Source organism: Rattus norvegicus, chromosome 7 (assembly GCF_021556685.1).
Source record: "Rattus norvegicus strain SHRSP/BbbUtx chromosome 7, alternate assembly SHRSP_T2T, whole genome shotgun sequence".
Classification (NCBI taxonomy): Eukaryota; Metazoa; Chordata; class Mammalia; order Rodentia; family Muridae; genus Rattus; species Rattus norvegicus.
The window spans coordinates 74310502-74335035 of record NC_141540.1 but is presented as its reverse complement, the minus strand read 5'-3'; the positions used below and the strand labels follow the sequence as shown (position 1 = coordinate 74335035).

The following is a 24534-nucleotide window of genomic DNA, read 5'->3' as shown; positions in this document are numbered from 1 at the left end:
GAAGATCTTCACTATCTCCCCAGTTACCATTGACCATCTGGGCATTCTACAGTTCACTTAAAATCATCTTTTCTAGAAGATAGATCAGATGTACAGAAAAAAATGCCATTTCAAGTAAGTCTGTATAGCCCTAAATGCAATCAAATTTGAAAACTGTTTCTAATTCATTGAATAGCAGAGCAGGCTCTTTAAGTAAGTGCCAAGCAATTAAAGTCATTTTCTTCATATATCCTTGAGTTTAGTTAAAAAAAAAACAGTGCAATATTCAATGCCGGGAAAGAGAAATGCTCAAACATCTTATCTCTCCCACTTGAAGAAGGCTACAGTTCATCACCTTTCTTTTTCTTGTCTAGTTCTCTAAGACCATAGAAATGCTTCCTTTCAATAAACACTAACGAATTTGTTGGTCATCTCTTTGTTTCCAAACTAGTGGCAATTTATTTAGATAATAAGGGTAACTAAGAATTATGACTCATTTGATATTTACAGATTAAGAAATATTATTAACCACTACAGATGAAACCACCAGTATCTTTTACCTCAGTCTTGACATCTTTTTCTCCTATTTTCTCTTTCATCCATTGAATAGTTTGTTCTTCATATAAGTATTCATAATATTAATGAATCTTCACTATGGCCCAAAGCATCCATTCGTTTTAAATACAGTATTGTCTGTATGAGCATTTAAGGACAGAAGTGCTAAGTATTTCAATGAAATGGTCAATATCTGGATGTTTTACTAAATTAAGCTTCACTTTTATAAGGTCTCAGTGCTTCCTGAATATTGTGAATATAGAATGAAAACTGCTATATTATGTTCCTGTTAGGAAGAGAGTTAAGAGAAAACACATAGCCTCAGACAGGGTCCTAATAACTGGCTCAAGCACAATATCTGACAGAATATGAATATGAGAGAACATGAGAGAATATGAAAATATAAAAATCAGAATTAAATAGTATTAAAAACAGAAAATAATCCAAGAGAAACCAAGAAATTTGCTACTAACAATAAACAAGTAATCAAAAGTCACTTATAAGAAGGACTTTAAGTGAGTAAATGAAACCTTTATTCTCATCACCTGTGTGATTTCTCTTTGGTCTTACACAGGGACACACACAGAGGAAATCCAAAGCAATGACTACAGCTCTTGTACAAGGGCACAAAAACACATTCTTAGGCAAAATTATACTCCTAACTTCCAGAACACTTAAATGCATACACTTTGTAAATAATCTGAAGGTCTGTGAACCAAGGCACAGAGAGACACGTGCTATGACAGAAATGGCACCATATGAGCTCCTGCAATTGTCACCAGATGTGGCAGGCCAAAGGATGGGAAACACAACTTCCACTTAAGGTACAGGCCTCCTGTGATTGATGAGATTGGAGTTTTAGAAAAAAATGGTTTGCTTAATTGTGCTAAACTAGTTACATTTTTTATGAATAGATTCAGTCATTGAGGAATAGGAAACCTTTTTGAGATTCTGGCAAAAAAAAATCAAAGACTTGGAGAAGTTAAGTAAAAGGAAAATGAAAGACAGAAGCAAGATTATGTTGCCATGGGATATAAAAACTATAAATCACACATACTTGTGTGGTAATATTAGCAAAAATTGAAAAAGAATTTGTTTCAAGAGATGTCTTAAAAAATAAAAGAAAATATTCTTTCTCTCAAAGATATACTAATCAGCATGTTCCCTAAGTTTTAGTGAAGAACAATGTACCAATCTTTTTAGAAACTCAAATCTAAGGCTGATGCTTATTGGTGTTTGTTTGATATGGGCAGTTTTGTGCTATTGCGTCTCTTGCTCTTAATATTTGAACAGATTGGATCCTTTATTCATCATGTTCTTATTTCACATGGAAAATAATGTTTGTTTCTGGAGCAAAAACACTGAAGACATGGTTATAAATTTGAATGTAAAGAGGCTCAGAGAAGTAAGTATCCTACTTCCGACCATAGGAAAACATCTATGCATTTTACAGGCACCTTGTCCATAAGGAACATATGTCAGTAGATGTGGTATGATTTAGAATTAGATGTTGTATGGGGAAACCTACTCATTAAGGCCTAAGTTTACCATTGACCAGATAGCCTTTGAACCTTGGAGCAAAATGGATGGAGGACTCCCTTTGATGACAGGGCTTCCATTTCTCTGACTTTGACTGGGGAATCTACCCCCATCACCCCCTCCAGTCACAGACACTCATGTCACTTAGCCTTGGTTAAGATTACAGGTACATCTCCCTTTTTTCCTAATAAAAACCTGTTGAGCTAGCACATGAGATTCCTGAAATGTTAATGAGGCATTTTGATACCCTATGTACTCAGCCAATGACCCAATGACTTGGGGCTGGCTTATAGGTTCAGAGGTTCAATCCATTATCATCAAGGCAGATCATGGCAGCATCTAGGCTGATGTGGGGCTGGAGGAGCTGAGTTCTACATCTTCACCCGAAGGAAGCCAGGAACAGACTAATCATCCCTAGGCAGCTAGGAGGAGGGTCTCTAAGTCCACCCCCACAGTGACACACTTCCTCCAACAAGGCCACACCTTCTAATAGTGCCACTCCCTGGGCCAAGCATATGCAAACCATCACACTTGGTTAGAGTCACAACAAAGAATTTTATATTATTTTTGACTATTGTGTAGTGTGTCCTTTCCCTAATTTCTTTCTCAGCCTGTTTATCCTTGGAGTAGAGGAAGGCTACTGATTTGTTTGAATTAATTTTATATCCACCCACTTTGCTGAAGTTGTTTATCTGCTATAGGAGTTCTCTCATAAAGTTTTTGGGGTCACAAGTATACTATCATACCTGCAAATAGTGGTATTTTGATTGCTTCTTTTCCAATAGTATCCTGTTGACCTCTTTTTGTTGTCTAATTCTTCTGGCAAGAACTTCAAGTACTATATTGCATAGGTAGCAAGAGAGTAGCAAGCCTTGTCTAGTCCTTGATTTTAGTGGGATTGCTTCAATTTTCTCCCCATTTAGCTTGATGTTAGCTACTAGTTTGCTGCATATTACTTTAACTATGTTTATGTATGGGCCTTGAATTCCTGACATTTCCAAGACTTTTATCATGAAGGGGTGTTGAATTTTATCAAATGCTTCTCAGTATCTAATGAGTGGATCATGGGTTTTTTTCCCTCTGAGTTTGTTTATATAGTGGATTACAATGATGAATTTCCATATATTGAACCATCCCTGCCTTCCTGGGATGTAGCATAATTGATCTTGATATATGATCATTTTGATGTGGTCTTGGATTCGGTTTGCAGGAATTTTATTGAGTATTTTTCAATGCTCAGAAGGGAAATTGGTCTGAAGTTCTCTTTCTTTGTTGTGTCTTTGTGTGGTTTAAGTAGAAGCATAGTGTAGCTTCATAGACCGAGTTGGGTAGTGTTCTTTCTGTTCCTACTTTGTGGAATAATTTAGAGAATATTGTTGTTAGGTCTTCTATGAAGGCCTTGATAGAATTCAGCACTAAACTTATTGGATTCTGGGCTTCTTTTGGTTGGGAGACTTTTAATGACTGCTTCTATTTCTTTAGGGATTATGGGAGTGTTTAGATGGTTTATACTGATCCTGATTTAATTTTGGAACCTGATATCTGTCTAGAAAATTGTCCATTTCATCCAGATTTTCCAGTTTTGTTGACTATAGGCTTTTGTAGTAGGATCTCACAACTTTTTTTTTTCGGATTTCCTCAGTTTCTTTTGTTAATTTGGATACTATCTCTGTGCCCTCTGATTAGACTGGCTCAGGGTTTACCTATCTTGTTGATTTTCTCAAAGAACATTCTTCTGGTTTTGTTGATTCTTTGTAAAGTTCTTTTTGTTTCTACTTGGCTGATTTCAGCCCTGAGTTTGATTATATCCTGCCGTCTACTCCTCTTGGATGTATTTGCTTCATTTCACTCTAGAACTTTCAGGTGTGCTGTTAAGCTGCTAATGTATACTTTTTCCAGTTTCTTTTCAGAGGCCCTCATAGCTATGAGTTTTCCTCCTAACACTGTTTTCATTGTGTCCCATAAGTTTGGGTATGTTGTGTTTTAATTTTCATTAATTTCTAAAAAGATTTTAATTTCCTTCTTTATTTCTCCCTTGACCGCGTAATCATGTGTATGTTGACTTTCTGTCATTTTTGTTGTTATTGAAGACCAGCCTTAGTCCCCAGTGATCTGATAGGATACATGGGATTATTTCAATCTTCTTGTATCTGTTGAGGCCTGTTTTGTGACCAATTATATTGTCAAATTTGGAGAAGGCATCATGAGGTACTGAGAAGAAGGTATATTCTTTTGTTTAAGATGAAATGTTCTATAGATATCTGTTAAATCCATTTGGTTCATTACTTCTGTTAGTTTCACAGTATCTCTGCTTAGTTTTTGTTTCCATGATCTGTCCATTGATAAGAATGAGGTGTTGAAGTCACCCACTATTATTGTGTGAGGTGCAATGTGTCCTTTGAACTTTAGTAAAACTTCTTTTATGAATGCAGGTACCCTTGCATTTGGAGCATAGATATTCAGAATTGAGAGTTCATCTTGGTGGATTTTTCATTTGATGAGTATGAAGTCTCCTTCCTTATCTTTTTTGATAACTTTTGGTTGAAAGTCAATTTTATTTGATATTAGAATGGATATTCCCTGATGTTTCTTGGGACCATTTGTTTGGGAACTTTTCCCCCAGGCTTTTCTCTGAGGAAGTGTCTGTCTTTGTCACTGAGATATGTTTCCTGTCTGTACCAAAATGCTGGGTCCTATTTATGTATCCATGTTAGTCTATGTCTTTTTATTGGGGAATTGAGTCCATTGATATTAAGAGATATTAGGACAAATGACTGTTGTTTCCTGTTATTTTTGTTGTTAGAGGTGGAATTATTTTTTTGTGGATATCTTTTTGGGGATCATTTAAAGAAGATTATTTTCTTGCTTTTCCTAGTATGTAGCTTTGCTCCATGTGTTGGAGCTTTCCATCTATTAACTTTTGTAGGGCTGGATTTGTGGAAAGATACTGGATTTGTCATGGAATATCTTGGTTTCTCTATCTAAGGTAATGGACAGTTTTGCTGGATATAGTATTCTGGGCTGGCATTTGTGTTCTCTTAGAGTTTGTATGACATTTTCCCAGGATCTTTTAGTTTCCATAGTCTCTGTTGAGAAGTCTGGTGTAATTCTGATAGGTTTGCCCTTAAATGTTACTTGACATTTTCCCCTTACTGCTTTTAATATTCTTTCTTTGCTTAGTGCTCTTAGTGTTTTGACTATTATGTGATGGGAGGAATTTCTTTTCTGGTTCAATCTACTTGGTGTTCTGTAGGCTTCTTGTATGCTTATTGGTATCTCTTTCTTTAGGGAAGTTTTCTTCTATAATTTTGTTGAAGATATTTACTGGCCCTTTAAGTTGGGAATATTTGTTCTTGTCTATATCTATTACCTTTAGGTTTGGTCTTCTCATTGTGCCCAGGATTTCCTGGGTGTTTTGGGTTAGGAGCTTTTTACACTTTGCATTTTCTTTGAATGTTGTGTCAATGTTTTCTATGGTATCTTCTACCCCTGAGATTCTCTTTTATCTCTTGTATTTTGTTAGTGGTGCTTGTGTCTATGATTCCTGCTCTCTTTCCTAGGTTTTCTAGCTCCAGAGTTGTATCCCTCTGTTATTTCTTTATTGTTTCTATTTCCATTATTATATCCTGGATGGTTTTGTTCAATTCCTTCACTTTTTTGGTGGTGTTTACCTGTAAATCTTTAAGGGATTTTTGTGTTTCCTCTTTAAAGGCTTCTACCTGTGTACCCGTGTGGTCCTGCATTTCTTTAAGGGAGTTACGTCCTTTTTAAGGTCCTCTAAAGTCATAATGAGATGTGATTTTAAATCAGAATCTTGCTTTTCCAGTGTGTTGGAGTATCCAGGACTTGCTGTGGTGGGTTCTGAAGATGCTAAGTAGCCTTGGTTTCTGTTGCTTAGGTTCTTGCATTTACCTCTTGCCATCTGGTTATCTCTGGTATTAACTGGTCTTGCTGTCTCTGACAGTGACTTGACCCTCCTATAATTCTGTATGTCAGCACTCCTTGGAGAACAGTTCTCTTGGGACAGGATTTTGATACTGAGAGCTATGGCACAGGGTCAGCTCTAGGCACAGATGAAAACCAAAAGGATCCTGTCCCAGACTGCTTCTCAGTTCCTGTGTCCTGAGGGCTCTGGGCTGGTCCCTCTGAGTAGAAGTAGTGGTCTTACCTGTGTTCTTAGGTGTGGCCACACTCCTGGGAGACAAGCTCTCTCTCCACAGGGATCTGGGCACAGAGAGCTGTGGCACAGGTCAGTCCTGGGCCATGTAACATAATTTCATCATTAATCTCCAGTCCCATCTTGTAGAATTTTCCTAGGCTATATCCTAGGACTCTGGCAGGCAATTCATATGTGCTACTTATGGGAACATTGCACAAAACATCTGCCTGTTACTTCACTTTTTTGTATGTCTTGTTAATTTCCAGATCATTACATCTAATCATTAAACTTTTATGTTCCAAGTAATATTGGGCCTTGTGGGTATATAAAGAAGACTCCCAGTCTAGTCAATTGGACAAAACACAAAATACATTAACTTCCCATGTGAAAGTTTGCATTTTAGCTTTAAAGAACTATTCTAGGCAACACTAAAAGATATTCCATAAGTCAAGATGTGACAAACTAAACCACTTCTATACTGTAGACAGCCCCTCTTCACCTAATCTTCAATCAGCCTGGGAAGCTTGGGGACCAGGAGGCTTCTACTAAAGTTCAAGCAAATCTGCTTTAAGGAGGAGAATATAAAAGCTCATTGGTTCTGAGCTTGATGAGCAACTTGACGTATTGACATGGGTGCTAAACAGATACATTTAGAAGATAGAAGTCAAGGAATAGTAATTCATGAGTTCTGACTCACCCAGTGTAAGGAGGCAAAAGGGAGCCACCAACAAAACTTATGTTAATAAACCTACTGATGTCACACACATACACACATATGGCACATATACATATATACATATATATACATGTATATACATACATACATATATGTGTTGGCATGGTCTGGATTGTGTGGTGGTTGGGGATTGTGATGTCAGTCTGAAAACTAGGGGACAGGAGGAAAAACCTATGTGCATGCTTGAGACTGATAGGGCACCATTTATACTTTACAGATGTGCTAACCAATCCTCACTAATTAGACAAGTGGTATTCAAGGAATAGATCTTGTCTGTATTCGTCTCTGACTCCCTGGTGCCACACAGCAGGTGACTCATAAGGATACTGAGAAACGAGCAAAGTTTAGAAAAAAACCCACATCTTTCACTATATATTTAGAAGCCATGAAGCAGAACACACATTCAAGGTCTGCAATTCTTCTGGAACACTATACAATAAGGAAATACATTAGAACAAGGATGCATCTTAGATCCTACAGCTAAAGAAGAAACTAACTTGGAGATATGAAATAAGAGGAGCCTCATTCCCTAGGCCACACCAAAAGGGCATCTAATTTTTTCATCATGTGTGTGTGTGTGTGTGTGTGTGTGTATGTGTGTGTATGTGTGTGTGTGTGTGTCTTTGTGTGTCTCTCTGTGTGTTCTTGTCTTTAAAGGCATTTTAAAAGGATGTATGCAACTGAGAACCAGTACTGAGACAATCAGAACAAAAAATGATTCTTATTACATCACCCAAAACCCACACTGAAAGAATTGAAAGTCTATCTGGTTCTAACAGGGACCAGTTTAGACCCGAGGTTACTGTACTGCCACTCTTATGCTGTTATTGACAGAGTCAGGTATAGCTGCTTACTATTTTATATAGGAAAACCGTTGGTGTTCTAGAAGGTGTGTTTATAGACATCTTCACTGGTGTACTAGAAAGCAAGTTTAGAGAGTTCTCTCACCTTCCTTCCCTGTAAGGGAAGTGAGCCCACTTGTTTTAGCCTAGTACATACATTTTTCTTTGGATATTTTAAACTTTGAGGACTGTTTACTCTTTTTTTTTTTTGGTTCTTTTTTTCGGAGCTGGGGACCGAACCTAGGGCCTTGCGCTTCCTAGGCAAGCGCTCTACCACTGAGCTAAATCCCCAACCCCAGGACTGTTTACTCTTAATAGCTTTTATTTTCTTCAGACTCTAAAGAACAAACATTGGCCAAGAAAATAATTATTTTCAATGTTTTAGTTTCCTCTCTTGGGTCAGAATGACAAAAATTCAGACATGTTCCCCAAATTAGACTAAAAGATGTTAAATAATAGAAAGAACTGACCTTAAAGTTGAAGAAAGTATCAGAGACTATTGGAGTAGGGTGCACCCAAATTCCTAATAACCTAGACCAAGGCTGTATGAGCTTTTAAAGGACAAGGCCGTGGGTGAAGACCAAAGTGCTGTGGAAAATCAGAGCAGCACAGACTTCTGTGGTCTGTGACAGACTCATGAACACAAGCGAACATACACTATGCTGAAAGGGAGGGAAGAATAGCCATGTTAGAGGAGGCAGGGGCGTGGCTGGGGGTTGAAATCCTTAGGGGAGAGCTTGAGTGGAAAAGTGTACCTAAGACACTTTATATTAAATCTCTTTTCACTGAAAGCCTCTATTTTTGTTAGTAGTTCATTGTTAATTGGATTGTTTTCCATTAAAGATTTTAACCTATTCGGCCAAGGACTTTTTTTTTTCAGCCAACTTACTATTCTTCAATAATTAGTGAAAATCATGCAGGATTTTTAATTCAATCTGTGCTCTTGGTAACCATTTTTTCTTTTAAGCATATGTGAAACAGTTAAGAAAAACTGAGACTCAGTCATTAAGTAGTCACTTCAGATTATGGCTATTTAACAGATTTAGAATATAATAAAAGACCAATAAGTGTTTCATCCAGCAGAGCTAGATGCAAAGTAATGCAAAGCATCACTTAAATAGGTTTTTAAATCCTATCCGTAGGGCAGGTGACCACACATAAAATAGGCATAACATATACTTCTATTTTCCTTCAGATCAGTTCTGATGATTGCCTTTTTCTGAACTTTTGTAACTTTTCAATATTTCAAGTGTTATGGCATGAGCAGTCCCACTGGTTCTTTCAGGAATAATCAAAATTGGAAACAACAAAAGATAGCTTAGGGCTGGGAAGGTGACTCAGTGGATTAAGGTACCTACTGCCAAGTCTGATGACCTGAGTCCAGTACTCAGGTACTTAGGTAATTGAAGGAGAGAATTCCCAGCAAGTTCTCCTCTGATCTTCAGATGAGTGCCTGGGTAAATGCACACACACACACACACACACACACACACACACACACACACACACACGAACACGTACACATATATGCACAAGCAACATTATTTGTTTTTTTGTTTTAAAGAAAGCTTTGGGGTAGCAGGGGACAAGCATCAACACTGTGTGTCCATCTCATAATAATGTAAAGGAAAGAATATAAGGAAATGTTTATAGTCATTTAAAATGAAACACGAAATCTATAGAGAAGCTGCTGACTTAGAGGAAAGAGGAGGAGAACAAGGTATGTGAAGAGAAATAAGCAGTTATTTACAATAATAAACTCCTTTCTCCCAGTGGTAAATTCTTCCAAGGAGCAATGGGATGGAAACCTTTGCGTAAATAAGAGCTGAATAAGATAAACATTTCAGACACTGCCTGAGTCTGGGCAGACCACCAGCATTCTAGACTCCTCTGTGTTGCTGACATGGTGTGGAGGGAAAGGCCATCAACCTTGACACAAAAATGGTCTGATCTCGGGTGACTTTGAATTCTGCAAGTCATTTAATCTCTCTGAGTCTATTTCCCCATCTTTAAAATAAGGGTAATTGTTCCAGCTTCCAAATGATGGTCTCAGATTAAAGGCAGTATTTTTTTTAAAAAGCTTGAGTGGGAGTCTCATAAATGGTGGAAGCTCAATAAAGTGTAGCTTACTAATTCAGCAACCCAAGCAGACTCACGTCTCACTCTACTCTCTTATGTGAAATCGAGCCTGGCTTTGCTGAGGCCCAGAGGAACGGTACCTCATGGCACCATATGAGGTTAATTAATCTACCTGTTCATTTCATATAGATCAATGTCTATGGAACATAGACATGTGAAGAAAGTGGCTCTCATGATCTAACAGAGTAACACAAGGTAGTGGGGACAGGGGTTGGTGTCAATTTTTTTTGTCCCAGTTCTGCTGTGGATTTTAGTTCCTCCTCTGCTTTGGCCACTCCTGGTCAGTCTCCAGTTGAGTCACTCTGGTATTCAGGTCACATTGTAATGTTTTGGATATGCCCGGGCATTATGTACCATTCTAAACGGAAATATGGATTTTAGAGAATTTCGTGTTTTTGTTTGAATAGCCACAGTACAAATGGAGAGATTTCAAGACTTCCATTACAATAAAGGAAAGATCTTTTAATTTTTCGCTGTCAGTATTTGGGTAAATCTCTAAATGTAAACTCTGCCTTTGAAATCTACAATATCTCAAGAATGGGCTTTCTTTACAATTTAAATCTGTGCAGCTGTTGGTGAGATTTGGAGACAACGTGGCAGAGGTGGATGTACAGAGCCTGTTTTTAGTTCTATGACACATGAGAGTTTCGGAAACAGTTAAGTAGCTCAAAGGCTAGACTTCCCATTTGGGTAAATTTGAGAAGCAGCACAAATTGGAGCTTGAGTTCTGTTCCTATAAACTCTTAGGTATATTTGCATTTTGAAATTTCATCCCTGTCCCCAAGGGCTTAGAGATCTCTTCAGGAGATTGATATTACATATCACCAATCAGGGCAAGGTGTGTGTGTGTGTGTATGTGTGTGTGTGTGTGTGTGTGTGTGTATGTGTGTATGTGTGTGTGTGTATGTGTGTGTGTGTGTGTATGTGTGTGTATGTGTATGGGGTGTGTATATGTGTATGTGTGGTAGGTGTATGCGTGTGATATATGTGTATTTGTGTATGGGGGATGTGCAATTGTGTGTGTGTGCATATGGGTGTGCATGTGTAGTGTATGTGTATGTGAAATGTGTGTGTGTATGTGTATATGTGCGTGTGTGTGGTATGTGTGGTGTGTGTGTGTGTGGTATGTGGTATGTGTGTGTGTGGTATGTGTGGTATGTGTGTGTGTGTCGGGGGCATGTATAAGTGTGGGGCATGTGTGTGTGTATATAGTGTGTATGTAGTATATGTATATGTGTGTGGTATATTTGTGGGGTATGTGTGTGTATGTATGATGTGTGTGTGTGTGTGTTTGTGTGTGTGTGTGTGGTGTGTGTGTGTGTGTGGTCTTGCATGTGCCGCAGTGTTCATGTTGAGGTCAGAAGACAACTTATGAGATTTAGTTCTCTCCTTCTATGTGGGTCCTGAGGATTAATCTCATGTGTTAAGTGTAATGGCAGATGACTTTTTCCACTAAGCTGTCTTGTTCATCCTGCATCAAACCTTTTAACAGAAGCATCAAGGAAAAAAAATTATAAGGAAGAATTCCTTCCTCAAGGAGAAAATCTCTTACTATGAAGTTTAGATACAACATGGGTATGGCAATAGTAGAGTAAGTGAAGATTCCCAAGGGTATTGGCAGCAGTGACTGCTTTCTATATCATTTCTCAAAATTTGGTGGTAAAATTACAAAACATTTTCTTTAAAAAAATAAAAATCAAAGAGTAGATGTGTAGGCTGAATTCTAGACTCATTCACTGCAGACCTCAGAGAGTGAAGAGCTGAGGACAAGCGTGTGCGACATGAGCACCATTTTCCCAACTGTCAAAGTAATCAGAGTATACCTTACTGATAAAAGGATAGGACTTCCATGCCAGTGGTCAGCGACAGTAACCACTGGGACACCTAAATAGAAATGTTATTTTAAATTGGTGACAGCATACAGGAACACTTCCTTCATTTTTGGTCTTACCAGGCACTCCAGCTTGGATCCAGAAGTTAATGTCAGTTCCTTCTGCATCATTAAAGACCTTGGTGATATTGAGGGGTTGCAGGAGACTCATGACTTCCTTCATGATAGCCCTGGCCTTGTCACTGCCGGTGAACTGCAGCCCAGTGGGTAAGAAGGTTCCTGAGTCAGCCTCCATCACCAAACTGTACTTGGAAATATTTGCCTAAAGAAAATTTAAAAAGAGATAAATGTTTGATTTCCATCTGCTGCTTCTGTGCTACCAAATAAATCACCTTCTTACAGATTGTTGTCAAAATTATATCACTCTGCCCTGATCAATATCTACTCTGTGTATTTCCTGGTGGTTTTAAGATGTATAATTTCCTATCCTGAGGTTTGCCAAACCTAAGAGTTGACTTGGAAAGTTACAAAAAAAATATAATGGAGTGAATGGAATATAATAAATCGCTCAATTATTCTTACTAGCAATGATAGTTTTTTAACCACTTTGCTTAAGGCATTTCTGTACTAGAATGTGCTGTGTACTCTGCATGAAGAGAAAAGTAATCATCACTCTTACCCAGCTACGTACTCTGTGAGCTAGATAGAGCATCCAAATGTCTTGCTGCTCTAGCAAGACAAGGCCCACTGGTATAATAGCGACTCAATGCCATGAGCATAACCAACCACTTTCTGGTTTCAGTACTGCTCCAGGAGATGGAGCCCATGCTTAGTGCCATTATCAGGCCAAGACAACTTGTAGCTCCTAGGGGAGAATCTGGTTCTATTATTTTGTAAATTAGTACATGGTATTAGACTGATTTCAAATAACTTATTGTTATGCCCATAGACTAATGCACCTTTCACTCCTCATCAGAGAAGCCTCTGCAAATTCCATGGTGAGTGTTACAGAGCAACAACAGGCCGGGGCGGAAAAGAAAAGATTGCAGAATTCTCAGTCCTAGATCAAATATGAACCACCTCATCCTTTCAAAACTCAAGGGTAATTGCCTGGGGCAGAAAAACTATAAGAGCCAGAGATGGTGGGTGACTACAAGGAAACAGTGTCTTCTGGACACAGCGGGGCACATGTGAACTCACAACAGTTGTGACAGCATGTATAAGACCTGTAGAAGCTCAAGTCAGACCAAATCCCAGCATATATGAGGCTGTTGGGCACACAATTCTACCCTAGCCTTGAAGTGTCTGGCAATTACTAGCTGTTGGAAGAAAAAGAATCAGTTTTCTGTTATAGGAAAACCCCTGGTAAATTGACATGTTCCAGCCGAAGGCTACATAATCAAGGATATATGGGCAGCACAAAGTAGTCTTGGAGAAAAACAAAAGGTAAGTTAATTATTTAAGTAAAGGAAATTGCTCATAACAAAGAACCTGCATGTGTGATAATACATTCCTGAGTGGCAGCAGTTCATTCCAGTTCGCTTGTGCAGAGTGGTGTCCAAACACCTTTTCTGGACGCCAAAACTAAGATGGCTTCATAATAGGAGAAAAGGTGGTGTGATGTATGGTGGATGGTTTGTTTTCTTGCTCTTTTAGAGGAAACATATGGCAATGTTTACGTAAAAGTAGAGAACAATAGCATACTGCTATCAAGTTAGCAATTGCTAATGGAACCATATATGAATGGAAATCAAGCATTTCCTTATTATGCCAGGATTCTGATTTGCTGTACACATCCTGTTTTATTTGTCTTGAAAGGAAGTTTTATTGTTTTAGGCTTTGATTCCTAATTGGAAGGAATTGTGTAGCAAGATGTTTTTATTTGTATTTTCACTCCTCTCTGTGCTTAATTAAATTACTTTATTAGCAGAGATAATAAATTTTATCTGAGTAGACTTTGTATTATGCTCATGTAAAAATGAAAATCTATTCATTTTTAAAACTGCATTCTTTGTATTTCTGACTTAAAAGTAAAGACTTGTGACTGGAAAATTGGAAGTGGCCCTCTGGAGATGGGACACAAAGCCTTGAAAGACAGGACTGAACTATATCCACACCACATACTTTTCTCCCTGAAAGGTAACTTTGAGCAAGTTTGGTAACTTGACTCAGCCTTGTATGCACTTGTATAAAAAGGGCACTAGCTTATCTCAGCAGGCCATGGGATGAGATGTAAAGCCTGGCTTTAAGGAAGTGTTGCAGACCCACTGCCTACCATCATAATCAGCAAACAGAATACTTTACCCTGGTGCCATCCTTGAAAAACGCTGGGTGCTAAAAAGAGAAAAATTGCATATATATATGTATGTAAATGGCTATATATTATTATTATATATAATGGGAATTTATTAGCCATGGTCTAGCTAACTCAACAATAAATGGAAGATCCAAGAACACAGTTGTTCAGTCCATGAGGCTGGATGTCCCAGCTGGTCTTCACGGTATATATACACTGGAGTCCTAAAGAAGTAGGCTCCAATGCCAGTGAAGATAGGGTAAGAGAAAACAGACAAAAAGAACTTCCTTTTTCCATATCGTTTTTATTATAGGCTGCCATCAGAAGGTGTGGTTCAGATTAAAGGTGGATCTTCCCACTTCAAAAGATTTGAATTGAAGGTTTATCATCTTCCACCTCAAAGATCTGGATTAGAAATGGGTCTTCCAACATCAAATGATTTAATTAAGAAAAATACCTTACAGCTGTTTCAGATCATTTAGGTTTTAGTTAATTCCAGATGTGGTCAAGGTAACAACAAAGAATAGCCATCAAAATAGTCATAATTTTCTTGTCCTGCAAAAAAGTAGACTAATTTATACTCACAGTGCAAAGCCACTTCAACCCAGCTCATGACTTTCCTTTTTCTTGGAAAATAGACAGCACTTGAGCACTTCGTTGTTGTGACAACACCCCCATGTATTTTATTTGTACAAGTAGCTTACTACTATTAGTAAATTATGTGAAATATAGCACAACAATTGCTTTCTGAATGGAAGCCTGACAGGAGCATCAGGGCTCTCAGCTCCCTCAGTGATCTCTGAGACTTTGGAGACAAGCACACCACAGCCCAATCTAATATGCTGACCTGTTGTACTTTATTACATTTGTGTATTATCTTTTTGCTCCTGTAAGAGTTCAAGGTCTCCTACAAGTAAAGTTTCTAAGGCCACATTAAGAGCCAGGAAACGCTCAAGAGCCTAGAGGCAAGGGGCAAAGCTGTGTCTATGCTGCTCCCCAGTGAAATAGCAGCATGTGTATGAAGCTCAATAAATACTGCAGGGCAAAGGTGAAACTGAGGAAGCCACAGGAACCCACTGGCAACAAGAGGACACTGCAGCTCTAGCTGTGGCTGCTGGTGTAAATGGGAAACTAGAGCGAGCTTTCTCTATTTTTTGCAAAAGAAAGCCAACTTCTAGCTCCTTGAAATAGCTGCTGCTGGAGCCTCTTGCTCATGTTTGTAATCTTAGGAGCCACTTAGGGGGCTCAAAGAGGAGGGTTCCAAGTTAAAGGTCAGCTTGGGCAACTGAGTGAGTCCTTGCTTCAGTAAGACCTAAGGGCAGGGCATGGAGAGATGGCTTAGAGGTTAAGAGCATTGGATGCTCCTCCAGAGGATCAGAATTTGAATCCCAGAACCCAAGGACATACAACCACCTGTGCCTCTAGCTCCAGGAATCTGGTGCTCTCATCTGGGTCCTGTGAGTGTATGCAGCATGTGTGTATGCAGCCATCAAGAAAAATGAAAATACATTTCTAAAAGTTCAAAGAGGGCAGAGTATCAAGCTCTGTGTCTTGAACCACTGACCAAGGCCCTAGGCTTAATCCTCAGAAGTGGGAAAAGAAAAACTCAGCAGTGATTTTTTTTCTAGGATTCATTTTTATGGGGATTTATTTTAAGGCTTTTTCTAATGATAGATACTGGGTAAAATAATGTCTTTAGGGACACTGCTAAAAGGTGCAGAAACCTTTAATTTTTATAACATTCTTTCCTATCTATTGGTCATCAATCAAAGTGAAAGACAAAGTATTACGTCTTATTTTACTTGAGATGTTTATTCAAGTAGAAAGTGTGTTTATGTGATAACTTATAAGAAGACGCTGAGGAATGGGTGGCTAAGCACCTGTATTAGCCCTGGGCAGAGCTAGTTTTCTTGCCTATCTCAGTGCCCCATTTCTCTTGCAGAGATATCTTAATTTTAACAGTAAATCTGGTGACCTGTGAAGGGTGTCATTTACAAAGACCCAGATAGCACTGCAGGAGGCCAGGGCTCACCAAAAGACCCTGACTGGTTACCTCACATGTGATGAATTCTAAGACCATGTGTCAAGGTCAGAAGAAAATTATGGGAAATATGCCTGGGTCAAACTTTAATAGACAAGGTGATATTAGTCCCAAGAAAAAGTCACTATTCTGGAAGTGCTGGTAAGTTGAGAATTACGTTTCATTTTGTTTTGTTTTGTTTTGTTTTTACAGTGTATCCTAGGTCCTAGATAAGAGGAGCCTTGAAATACACAACAACGGAAGAAATGAATGAAGGGGCATTGATTTCTGTATCCAGATACTGCTACTGAGATGTGTCAGTTTGTAAGAGAGGAGCAAAGTATATAAAGATCAAAAGCATAAGGCAAATATGCTCTACAGGCAGGCTGCCCACAAATATCAACTGTCCTCAGCATTTTATAGGTGGTTACAAAACATTCCAGAACTGAGATCGCAAGTCATCATAAAGTTGCAAATGCCAATGGAACCACCCTTGGCACTTGGCCTCTGCCTGGAAATAGTCTTTTCCCTCAGCTTCTGGGATCTGAAAACGTCAGCTCTCATTGTGTCGTACTGGATGCTCTTTCTCAGTTTTTACTCTTCTACCAATGGCACTCTGCCCTTGGGTATTGGGTGGTTAGAAGCAATATAGAAGCACCTCATGTCCCCTCAGTTCATGCTTACTCTGCTGGGGATTGCAACATATATATATATATATATATATATATATATATATATATATATATATAAAGTGAATAAAGTGATTCTACTTTGTGCTGAATTTCTCTCCTGGATTTCACATTCATATTAATATAGCTGTTCATGTATCAGTTTCCTATGCTGCTATAGCAAATCACTATAGTCTAACAACCTGTAATAAAAACAAAAATTATGTTCTTTTTGTTATGAAGTGAATCTTGAAAAGCTGAAGTCAAGAAGCTGCTACTGCTGATGAGTTCCTTCTGGAGGCTCTGAGAAATTTCTTTTTCATTTTCTAGCCCCCAGATGCTGTCTACATTCCTTGGCTCATAGCCCCATCATAAGCCTTCTCTCCTCCCATCTGTCATTATATTGCTTCTTCCTGCTTTGGCCTCCTTATCTCTAAGGAGGAATGACTTAGTGAACAGCAAAAGCACTGAGGTCATTAAGTCTGGAAATGTTGATAGTCATTCCTGACACTACCTTCCAAATGGAATTTATCATCAATCCTGTCAATCTACTTTAAATATCCACCTGGACTCCAGCTACCCTGGCTAGCATCACTGTCCTGTAGTAGTACTGAGTAGTGTCCAGATCATTTCCACCTTGACCTTCGGTAGGGATGGTGCTGATGCTAAGGTCCTGTTCTTCAATTGGGTCTTAATCTATCAGTAAAGATGAGTTGACCCAATTGCTGGGCAGAAGGAACAGGTGGGACTTCCAGATCCCTGCAGGGAAGTGAGCAGATTCAGGGAGTGGGAGAGAGAGTTTTTGCCATGCTTTGGAGGTAGAAAAGCCAACCAGCCATGTGAGATCTTGGGTGGAGTGACCACAGGCTGCTTCTAAAAGCGGGAGGTTGGGGATGTTGAGCTGGGAATGAAGATGGCTGAGCAACTGAAACTGAGTGCAGATTTAGGGTGCTGAGCTGGGAGTCCTGGGACACACATGCTAGTTGAGGTAGACTGGAGTGCACAGCAGTTGAACCAATAAGGCAAATTGAAATTGAACAACTGTGCATCTGTGTTTTTCATCTGAGGATCCAATATTCTTCGGGCTGGAAGCGTGGTCTGTTCCCAGAGTTTAGGTGGGGTAGCAAAAGTTATGTGCAACAACGCACACCATTCTGCAGCCTCTCCTGCACACAGTAATCCTGTGATGAATCTGTGTCAGGGGACGTCACTCTTCCCCTCCAATGCTCCATGTGGCTTTCACCTCAGAGTTCCATTGTTTATGCCCACACTCACTACCACTGCCACCCACCCCTCTCCCATCCAACCACCTTCGTTTTCTTATAAATTGCACTAGTACACTTTCTCTGAGTTCAGATTTTCTCACTCTCCCTCTAGCTTTCTGCAAGGCTCTGCCAAAATGTTAGACATTGTCTTTTAGACAATGTCATCTCCTAGACTTTCTGACTACTTGTGACATAAGGCTTCCAATATTGTTCTTAATATTATTCTTTACTTTCTTACTCAGCCTTCCTTTTTTTCCTTGAACAATCCAACATCTTTAATCAGCAGGGAAATGCAAATTAAAACAACCCTGAGATTCTACCTGTAGTCAGAATGGCTAAGATAAAAAACTCAGGTGAAAGCAGATGCTGGCAAGGATGTGGAGAAAGGGGAACACTCCTTCATTGCTAATGCTGGTGCAACCACTCCAGAAATCAGTCTGGCAGTTCCTCAGAAAATTGGAAATAATTTTACCTGAGGACCCAGCTATACCACTTCTGGGCATATACCCCAAAGATGCTCCAACATATAACAGTGACACAAGCTCCACTGTGTTCATAGTAACCTTATTTATAATACCAGAAGCTGGGAACAACTCAGATGTCCCTCAACAAAGGACTGGAAACATTTACACAATGGAGTACTACTCAGCTATTAAAAACAATGATTTCATGAAATTCACAGGCAAATAGAACTTGCAAATATCATCCTGAGTGAGGTAACCCAGTCACAAAAAAAAAATACACATTGTATGTACACAATGATAAGTGGATATTAGCCAAAAAGAAGCTCAGAATACAACTCACAGATCATATGAAACTCAAGAAAACAGAAGATCACACCAAAGTGGATGTTACAGTACTACTCAGTAGGGGAAAGAGAATAATCTCTGGGAAGTAGAAGGAGATGAGAGGTTAGAGAGGAGGGGGAGGGGAAAACGAAGACCAGTTCAGATATGGGAGGAGATGGGTGAGAAGTACAGAAGGTCAGGAATTTGAAAGTAGGTGTGTAGTAGTGGGGGAGAAGAAACTGGGGATAGCCACTAGAAAGTCCCAGATGCCAGGGACCCAAGAGGTTCCTAGGGCCCAACAAGGAGAACTTTAGCTGAAATACCCATCAGATAGGACATAGAACTTGTAGAGACCATATCCAGTGGATAGGCATGGCCCCCAGTTGAGGGAAGGGACCACCCACCCACCTCAAAAAAATTAATCCAGAATTCCTGCTGTCAAAAGGAAATGCAGGGACAAAGAGTGGAGCAGAAACTGAAGGAAAAGCCATCCAGAGACTGCCCCACCTAAGGATCCATCCCATCTCTGCTGACCAAACCCAGACACTATTGCTGATTCCAAGAAGTGCTTACTGTCAGGATCCCAGTATAGCTGTCCCCTGAGAGGCTTTGCCAGAGTTGGACCAATACAGATGCGGATGTACACAGCCAAACATTGGACTGAGTGTGGGGACCCCAATGGGGACGTTATGGCAATGGCTGTAGGACCTGAAGGGGTTTGCAACCACATGAGAACAACAATATCAACCAACCAGAGCCCCAATGCTCCCAGGGACTAAGCCAACAACCAAAGAGTACACAGGGGGTACCCATGGCTCCAGCTGGATAGGTAGTAGAGGATTTCCTTATCTGCATCACTGAGAGGGGAGCCCCTTGGTCCTGTGGAGGCTTGATAACCCAGGATAGGAGAACACTAGGCTGCGGTTTGGAGGCAAGAGTGGGTAGGCAGGTGGGGAAGCACCCTTATTGAGGCAGGGGGAGGGAGGAGGGGATAGGAGGCTTGTGGAGAGGAAAATGGGAAGGGAAATAACATTGGAAATGTAAATAAATAAAATAATCAATAAAAATAAATAAAATATAAGTGAACATAAAAAAAATTTCCTTTTATTATGCTCCCTCCCTCCCTCCTCCCCTCACCCTCCCTCCCTCCCTTCTCTCTGGAATGTTCTTGCCAGACCTCTATCCAGGATAGCCCCCTGACTTTTTCAAACCTTTTTTTAAATACCCTGAAGACACATAATAATAGTCATTAATACCTCAAGAAGCTTGTAACTTGAACACATTTTATGTTAAAGTAGAAAGTCCAGCACAAGAAAGCTTCATTTTGTGTAGTAGTCCTATGACAGATATGTACAGAAACTGCATTAGGGAGAGACATCACTTGGGAAAAACAGCCTAGTTGACAGCCAGCTCCATTGTTCATATATCCAAGAGAGGCCGGCTCAGACTGACCAGCTAGCCAAGTGACCAGATGAACATAGCCTACTGGATAAAATACAAGACACTCTATTAAATAAGCAATTCTGAAGAAGTTTGAAGCACATCGTTTCTGTAATAATATCCCAAGGATGCTGTAACAACACCAAGAACACATGTGCTCAATAACAAGGTTTTAAGTGAGTAGATATCTCATATTACTACGTCAAAAAAAGATATATGGGCTTAGTTAGAAATTGGCTGGGTAGGCAAGTTAGAATTTTAGCAGCAAATAAATTGAAGAGTCAAGTTTGATTTTGTTCATGTGTGGTCATCCCTCTCTGTTGAGCACATGTGTGAACTCTGAATCTTGAAATACCTAAATTAGTTTTTGATTTTCAGGTTCTTCAGTGCAAGAGTGGAAGGGATATCCTGATTGGGGAAGAGTCTGAGGAAAGTGTTGCTAGTTTTCTGTGTATAATTCAAGAAGTCACAGGTTGTCTATAAAATATTGAAAATATTAAAAAGAGAACAAGCAAGTTATTAATAAGATTATCCCTAACCAAAGAAACTGGCTGGCTTGTTGGAAGAGACAAACTGGTCAATCTGATGGCTTTTAGGGACCAGGGGATACAGTTGTCTTGAGTGAAAGTGCTTCACTTCTTAAATCCTTCAGTTGATTCTCAGCCCAGCAGCAGAGCCATCATCTGCTCTTGTTAGTAGAGAGCAGTTGTTAGTATAGATCATGAGTCTGCTTTGCTCAGGAGTCTCCAACTGTTTCAATCTGACTCAGAGAAGTGGTCCAGGAGACTTGACTCGACCCAGTTGTTTCTTATTAGTGACCCCCTCCTGCTTCTTTCCTTTCTTCACTCCACTGCAAGCACATTGCTTCCTTCCTGTTCTCTTGAGTGCCAAGGGTGATCCTCCACCAGTGCTATAGCCTGTCACGTTGCCTCAATCTTTTCTTCTGGATTTCATGCAGACATTTTTCTGTCTTTACTCTGACAACACCACTGCACAAATTCTTCTTCATGGCCCTCTATCAAAGGTCAAACGCCCTCAGATATCCCTCTCCCTGCTTTGTCTTTCTTTTCTATTTAGTACTCATACTTGTCTGTGTGGTCTCTGAGTTATCTAACCACTTTATTATCAGTCTTTACTTGACTGGACACCAAGAGGAGGATAAAACAAAATAATGTCAGGCACTTAGGAAGCTTGAGAGGGTATGTGTTGAGAGTAAGAAAAAACATGCATGCAACTTTTGTGTCTAAGCACATGCATGTGGGTATACTCATATGTATAAGCCTAGTCATGATGAACACAAAAGCAAGTCCTATATTGAATCTTGGTGATCTAGGTGACAATGACAACTTTTCAATCTTGCAACCTGTCCTTTCCTGCCACAGTTCTCAATCTTTGCTGTGTATTTTATAAAGTTCCTAAAATAAAGTTTGCTATCATATTATAAATGCTAAAGATCAGTGCTTCTACTCACAGATGTTGAGAGCAAAAATGTGATTTCTGTAGGTTGGGAGGATTGAGGGGAGAGCACACGATGGGAAGGGTGACCAGTCGGTGCTCACAAGTTAGCTAGAAGCAAGGAGTCCTAGTAAGCTACTACCACAGGCAATTGTGTTATCAGGCATGCTCTATGTCTTCCTGAAGAGCCCAAGAAAGGAATTTAAAGGTTCCTATACTAAAAAAAGTGATGTGTTTGGGGATATAGGACTTTAACCACATCTAAATATTATGCTTCTCACCCATGTATCAAAGCATTCATGTTACCCTCTTGGTAAGTATGACTGTACGTTTTCTGTTTTGTTTTTGTTTTTTTTTGTGTGTGTGTATGTGTGTGTGTGTGTATGTGTGTGTGTCAGACAAAAATAAGTTTAAAAATAAAACAAAGGCACAATAAAAAGAAAGAAAACGTATGGGAGATAAGTTGTCTACAAAGGCCCACGTGAGGACGGATCTGTGTGGGTGATGAAAATGTCCTGGGTTTTCTGAGATGTTGTCAGAGCTTTAGAAGATGTTGCTTTGTGGAAAAAACTGCCAAAGGCACATGAGAGGGCACTTCCCATGGGAAGTAATTAATATTCTTCTTAGAATAAAAATAATTATTTTGAAAGCAATTATGTAAAAATACTTTATGTAAGCCGTCTGGTGTGAGGTTGCTTTTAAAAAAATGGTCATAAATGATCAAACCACAAGTGAAATTTGTAAGGTCCTTTTAATCAGGGAATGATAAGGTAGTCTTACTTGGGAGGTGAACAGCAATTACTTTCTCCTTCTTCGGTGAAGTATGGATCAAGCATGACCTTGTCTTTTGTTCACCACCTGAGATGAACCCCGCCTTGTGTTAGATTTACTGAAATGAAACGGCTTCCACTCACAGGAGAGCAGGGTGATAAGCAATAGGAGATGACTGCTATGTGAAATTTTAAATGGAATTTAAAAATATTAAAAACACATTTTTAAAAGCTTCTGGTTTGTTATGTTACAGTTAGTACAACATGAGGTTAATATCACTCGGCATAATCAGCAAGACTCAATTACAGGAACCAATAAATGTGCCCCGGGACCACCGAGAGCTTTAACAATTGCTTTTCACACTCCCTGAGTTTTAAAGTAGTCAGGTAAAATGAAGAAAACTAATAAACAGATGACGCAATTTGAATTTAAAAAAGAGTTAAGATAACTTAATAGGTATATTTTAGATAAAGGGAGACTAAGGAATTATAGTGATTACAGGGAGAGATCCAAATAGGTGTTTGCAACGAGCTAAGGGGGATGAGGAGAAACAATTTCCCTTCTCTGAGAACAGTAATAAACAGAAACAGCAGTCATCAGAAGGGAGGAAGAGAAAGTAGCTAAGGTAGAAAACAGCTTCAAATGTGTTAGAAACAATGGCTGCTCTGAGAAGCCAGCTGAGGAGCACTTGGGAGTCTAGAGGAAGAAAACCCAAGGTAAGGGAAACCAAAGAATCAGTCAAGCTCCTACCCTGCCTGGTCCTTCCTGCATTTCTGCCTCCTTCATCCAGTGTCCCTGGTGTTTGAAGAATACAGATAACCAGGCTAGGTGTGTGGGTAATCACTCTAAGAGGTGGTTGGCCTCAGGATAGAGTGGACACTGCAATTTTCATGTCCCTTGTGACTGATAACCAGCAGCAAGTGCTACCCTGCATGAAGATTTGCAGGTTCTTATGACACTTGATGTGTTTCTTGGCCACAGCATCGAAAAAGCACAAGAGGCAAGTTACTTAGCTACTCTGGGCTTGGTGTATTTGCAAAATGGGAAATTATTTATAGTTATCTCACAGGTATATTAAGGCAGAAGTTCTTAAACTAAGCTGTGCTTGGAAATTCATAGATCTGGAGCAGGTCTGGGAACTTGAAAAGGAAATGCTTACATATTTATTTTTCCTAAACTGCAACAGGAATTTATACTTATTTAATATAATTACATAATTTTCCCCTTTTCTTCCCTCCAAGTACTGCAAGAGATAACCACCCCCATCAAATTAATGGGCTCATAGAATTTCTTTAGATTATGGAGGTTAGTAACAAACCACAGAGAACTTGTCACTTTGTCAGCTACAGATACCACAGATATTTTCAGGACACGTTAGGCATGCAGCAAAAATAAACTTATATGTTCATCACATTGAATTAATGGCAACATTTTAGTCATAGTTACTTATTTAATAAAGTTTAAACACATATACAATGATTATAAATTCAGCTTAAAAACACAAGCAACTGATTTTTAATAATGTTCTTGTCCTTATAGCATTGTGATTTTCATTTTATATATTCACTACAAAAGTGGTTCAGGGCACACACAGTGGACATAGTTCTCTGTTAGTTGAATGGTAGCTTTATTAATAATAAAGATTATCTGTTGCTATTTTTTATCTCATCTATCTTTACCTTTTAAAGCAAAATGTGACTGGGCACTATTATTTACATTCACAAGCCATGCTGAGTTTTAAGACCTAGGGAAACTTAGGGTTTCGTTTGCTGGGCTTTGGAAAATAAGCCACTTCGGGAATTCCTCTGTCAAGTTGTTTTAACTTGTGTTTATTTCTAAGACAAGTACATGCAGAATTAACTACAGGGAATGAAAAAACATAAGATGACTCTTAAGCCATCTTAATTTGTTCTACTAAGGAATCCAGCTCAACAGCTAAACACTTCAGACCACAAAGTTAACATCAACACTAGGTTGCATTACATCTTACAACAAACGTTCTGTGTCAACCTCTTGCGTCAAACCTATACTATCACATGTAGAAATTTTAT

The 24534-nt window shown here is 39.2% G+C and overlaps 1 protein-coding gene across 4 annotated transcripts in view; it reads right to left on the bottom strand.

Annotated features, from left to right (window-relative positions):
* Positions 1-24534, bottom strand: part of Cpq (carboxypeptidase Q) — a 569822-nt gene that overhangs the window by 189199 nt on the left and 356089 nt on the right. For all 4 annotated transcript variants that reach the window (NM_001440041.1, NM_031640.2, NM_001440038.1 and 1 more), the window contains 1 exon segment: positions 11901-12102. In NM_001440041.1, the coding sequence (NP_001426970.1) occupies positions 11901-12102 (202 nt within the window).